The sequence below is a fragment of the Gossypium hirsutum genome, chromosome A05 (assembly GCF_007990345.1).
Source record: "Gossypium hirsutum isolate 1008001.06 chromosome A05, Gossypium_hirsutum_v2.1, whole genome shotgun sequence".
Lineage (NCBI taxonomy): Eukaryota > Viridiplantae > Streptophyta > Magnoliopsida > Malvales > Malvaceae > Gossypium > Gossypium hirsutum.
This window is the reverse complement of record NC_053428.1, coordinates 23,104,653-23,108,595: the sequence shown is the minus strand read 5'-3', so window position 1 is coordinate 23,108,595 and position 3,943 is coordinate 23,104,653. Positions and strand designations below refer to the sequence as shown.

Genomic DNA, 3,943 nt, shown 5'->3' with positions numbered 1-3,943 from the left:
TCGTTGACAGATTGAAAGGTAGGTATATCAGATCCAAAACAAAATTAGGACAAAGTCAATCTGGAAGCAAAATAAATTCATAGCTCTTACAACTTCAGCAACACCCACTAATTTTCAGTATATAAAGTAGAGTGATCTCTTTGTCTTTGTCACGACAAGGTGGTCAGGAGAGCAAAACTGATCCTCCTCGGACACTGACAAATAGCACCAGAAATGGCTGTCGGAGGTTTTGGCGGCGTCGATGGACCTGTCAGCAGCTTTAATGGCAAGATCACAGCTTCGGTGGTGATCACCTGCATTGTTGCTGCTTCAAGCGGCCTCATATTTGGTTATGACATTGGAATTTCAGGTAATTGTTTTTTTTATCCAGCTTTGGTAATAATTTCAGGTACAGACTAAGGTAGGAAGAAGAAGAATGAAAAAAAAAATTTACACTGTTTTCGTCTTCGAATTAAATTTTCATCTTCCATGATAGTAAAACAGAGGAGTACATGTAATTAATTCTGTTTTTCGCTGCATCCATGAGATTCTTTCACATGTTTTTTAGTTTGTCAATTAGCTTGAGAGACGTTTCATTACAGAAATGGAACAAATTTAATGCTATGAGAGCATAAATGGAGTAGTATTTTTATACTTAATTTCATTCTCCGTTAAGACTCAAAGCAGCTAAACCGAAAAAATGAATTGAAAACAGATAATGAATTCGAAGTTGTTCTTCAAGTGTCTAAAGTCGACACACTCGAATTACAGAAAAGAAAAAAGGGGTTTAGTTCAAACTATGTTAAATTTACTCTAATGATCTCAAATGGAATTTAGAATGGGTAAATTTGTACCAAAAACCTTGAAAGTTGAATCAGCTGAAACTGAAAGTGAAACTTCCTTGATGTTGTTGGCTAAATAATTGCAGGGGGTGTGACAACTATGCAACCATTTCTCCAGAAATTTTTCCCATCAGTTTTAAGAAAAGCAGCAGAGGCTAAAACCAACATCTATTGCGTGTATGATAGCCAAGTTTTAACATCCTTTACTTCTTCACTGTACATTGCTGGTTTAGCTGCCTCACTGGTTGCCAGCCGCCTCACTGCGGCAATTGGTCGACGAAACACAATGGTCTTAGGTGGTCTCACCTTCCTTGCTGGTGCTGCCATCAATGGCGGCGCTGCTAACGTTGCCATGCTTATCTTCGGCCGTATCTTGCTTGGATTTGGGGTTGGTTTTACCAATCAGGTAACTAGCTTGGTCCTATTTCTTTTTTGGAAAGGATTGTAGCCTTGTAGGAAATAGTTGTATTTTTTTCTGGTTTACATTAGGGAATAGTTGTATTGGCCAACCTCATTCAAATTTTGTCACTTAATCATATTCGTAAAAAATACAATAATTCTTTAAAATATTTCCCTTAATATTGTAGTTAATATATTTATCCGATTAGCTATTTTTAAGAACACATCAACATTATTTACATTGTAGATATGATCTACTTCTTCAGTGTTTCTCTCCATGGTTAACAAACGAATATTTTTAAGATTTGAGGATCCTAATTTAGACATGCCAGCTGGATATCAACTTGATCACAAAATTTCCAAAAAAAAAAATTAAAAAAATCATAAAAATTAAAATCTAGAGGTAATTTCTGGTTTAAGTATCATGTGAAAGTCAACTCTGAGCACGTGTCATAGTAAATGCACTAACAAAGTTTATTCAGCTTTTAGCAAAATTAACATTAAATTTTGGTTAAACAATTCGGTATATCCCTGTGCTATAAGTTTATGAGCAAATAATCCCATTACTATAAAAGTTGACAGTTTAGTCTCTATAATTTAATTTTGAAGTTTGAACATTAATTTGGTCTTAGGAGGGATCTCCTAGTTATTATAACCTTGAAATTTTGTTGTAAACTTTGAATTAAGGCAACTCCTGTATACCTCTCGGAAGTGGCACCACCAAGATGGCGTGGAGCTTTCAACACAGGCTTCCAATTCTTCATAGGCATTGGCGTGGTGGCGGCCAACTGCATAAATTACGGTACTGCTAAACGAAGTTGGGGGTGGCGCCTCTCTCTTGGCCTGGCCGTTGTGCCCGCTGCCATCATGACTATAGGCGCCCTCTTGATTTCAGACACTCCCAGCAGCCTAATAGAACGAGGCAAAGTGGAGCAAGCCCGACATTCTCTTCGAAAAGTCCGAGGGAAAGATTGTGATGTGGAAGCAGAGCTGGCTGAGTTAAAAAAGGCCAGTGATGTAGCCAATGAAGCAAAGAGAGAGCCCTTTGTTACCATATTTCAGAGGCAATATCGGCCTCATCTGGTTATGTCAATTGCAATACCATTTTTTCAACAGCTTACGGGGATTAACATCATTGCATTCTATGCACCAGTTCTATTCCAATCAGTTGGCTTTGGAAATGATTCAGCATTGATAGCGGCTATCATATTGGGGTTAGTTAATCTTGCATCAATCCTTGTGTCCACCGGTGTAGTTGATCGGTTTGGCCGCAGGTTTTTGTTCTTGGAAGGTGGAATTCAAATGTTTGTCTGTCAGGTATGCTTTTGCTCTTGTTATTTTCCAACCAGGAGATCGTATACTCACTGCCAGGGGCGCACCAAGGGGAGCAAGGGCCTTGGCCCCCAGGGTAAATGGGAAAATTTTCTTTGAAGCCCTTTCCAATTCACTTTTGGTCCTTTCAAAAAAATTAATAATTCAATTTAAACTTTTTTAATTTTGACCACTCAAATTTTTAAAGTTATATCTCCCTCAAATTTCTGGTTTAGTTCCAAAGCGAATGCTTTAAAGGAAAACTAAAAGCACCCAACCACTCATGAATTTTCTTTATCGATGTCCATTGAAGCAATTTCTATATCAATGTTGGTTGGGAAATTTGTGAAGGTAGGGGTGGCAGTTCTGCTAGCAGTTACAACAGGGGTTTCAGGCACAAAGGAAATCAGCAAAGGCTACGCCATACTGGTACTGGTTCTAATGTGCATCTACGCAGCTGGGTTTGGTTGGTCTTGGGGTCCTCTCAGTTGGCTCATTCCAAGTGAAATATTCCCCATTAAAATCCGATCCACGGGCCAAAGCATCAGCGTTGCTGTCAACTTCGCCACCACCTTCGTGCTTTCCCAAACCTTCTTGACCATGCTTTGCCACTTCAAATATGGCACCTTCTTGTTCTACGCTGCTTGGATCGCGTCCATGACCATTTTCGTTGCCCTCTTCTTGCCCGAAACCAAAGGCATTCCCCTCGACTCCATGAATTCTGTTTGGGAGAAGCACTGGTATTGGCGTCGCTTTGTTTCTGGTTAATAACTTAATGCCCACATTTTCCCATTGTTTCTTCGTTTTTACTTACCACATTGGATTAACGTGTATTGTTTATTTTTAATGTAGTAGCTGTTATAAAAAAAGAAAAAAAAAAGAACAACAAAATGTAATAGCTGTTATTTTCCTTTATATCTTTTAAAATATAATATGGGATGGATTTGCAGATTTAATTTGTATGATAATATGATTTTGTGAGTGCGTAAATTATATTCGAATGATATAAAAATATGACATAAAAATAAATAATAATATCATCTAAACTAACTTCTTTAACATGAAAACTACAACACATGAAATATTTTAAATGTTTTTATTTCGGTACACCTAAACACGTATGCATGCATGCATTTGAATTAATATCAAATGATATTTACAATTAGTCTCATCATCAATCAATGAGAAACATGTGAATTGCTTCCTCCCAATTAATCTGCCATTGCCGCCCGATGTTGATGCCTTATATTGCTAACACTTCAATTTTTTTTCTTCCTTCATGCAAACAATGGGTACAGAGCAGATTATTTTGTAATTAGATATGAGACATGTACTTGGTTTCAGAAAAGTTTCATGCCCATGTTCGAATAATCCGGCTCATCTTGGACCAACAGTTCATATTTTTGTTTAAA

The 3,943-nt window shown here is 37.5% G+C and overlaps 1 protein-coding gene across 2 annotated transcripts; it reads left to right on the top strand.

The window, feature by feature from the left end:
- LOC107957750 (sugar transport protein 5) lies at window positions 1–3,482 on the top strand. Of its 2 annotated transcripts, none has more exons than XM_016893321.2 (4): window positions 1–349; window positions 908–1,227; window positions 1,908–2,537; window positions 2,883–3,482. In XM_016893321.2, the coding sequence occupies exons 1-4, from the start codon at window positions 214–216 to the stop codon at window positions 3,297–3,299; spliced, it is 1,503 nt and encodes a 500-aa protein (XP_016748810.1). In that variant the 5' UTR covers window positions 1–213; the 3' UTR covers window positions 3,300–3,482. The 2 variants fall into 2 exon arrangements, with proteins under 2 accessions (XP_016748810.1, XP_040969926.1); XM_041113992.1 differs by having other exon boundaries at window positions 4–349; window positions 1,908–2,628.
- The last annotated feature ends 461 nt before the right edge of the window (window positions 3,483–3,943 follow it).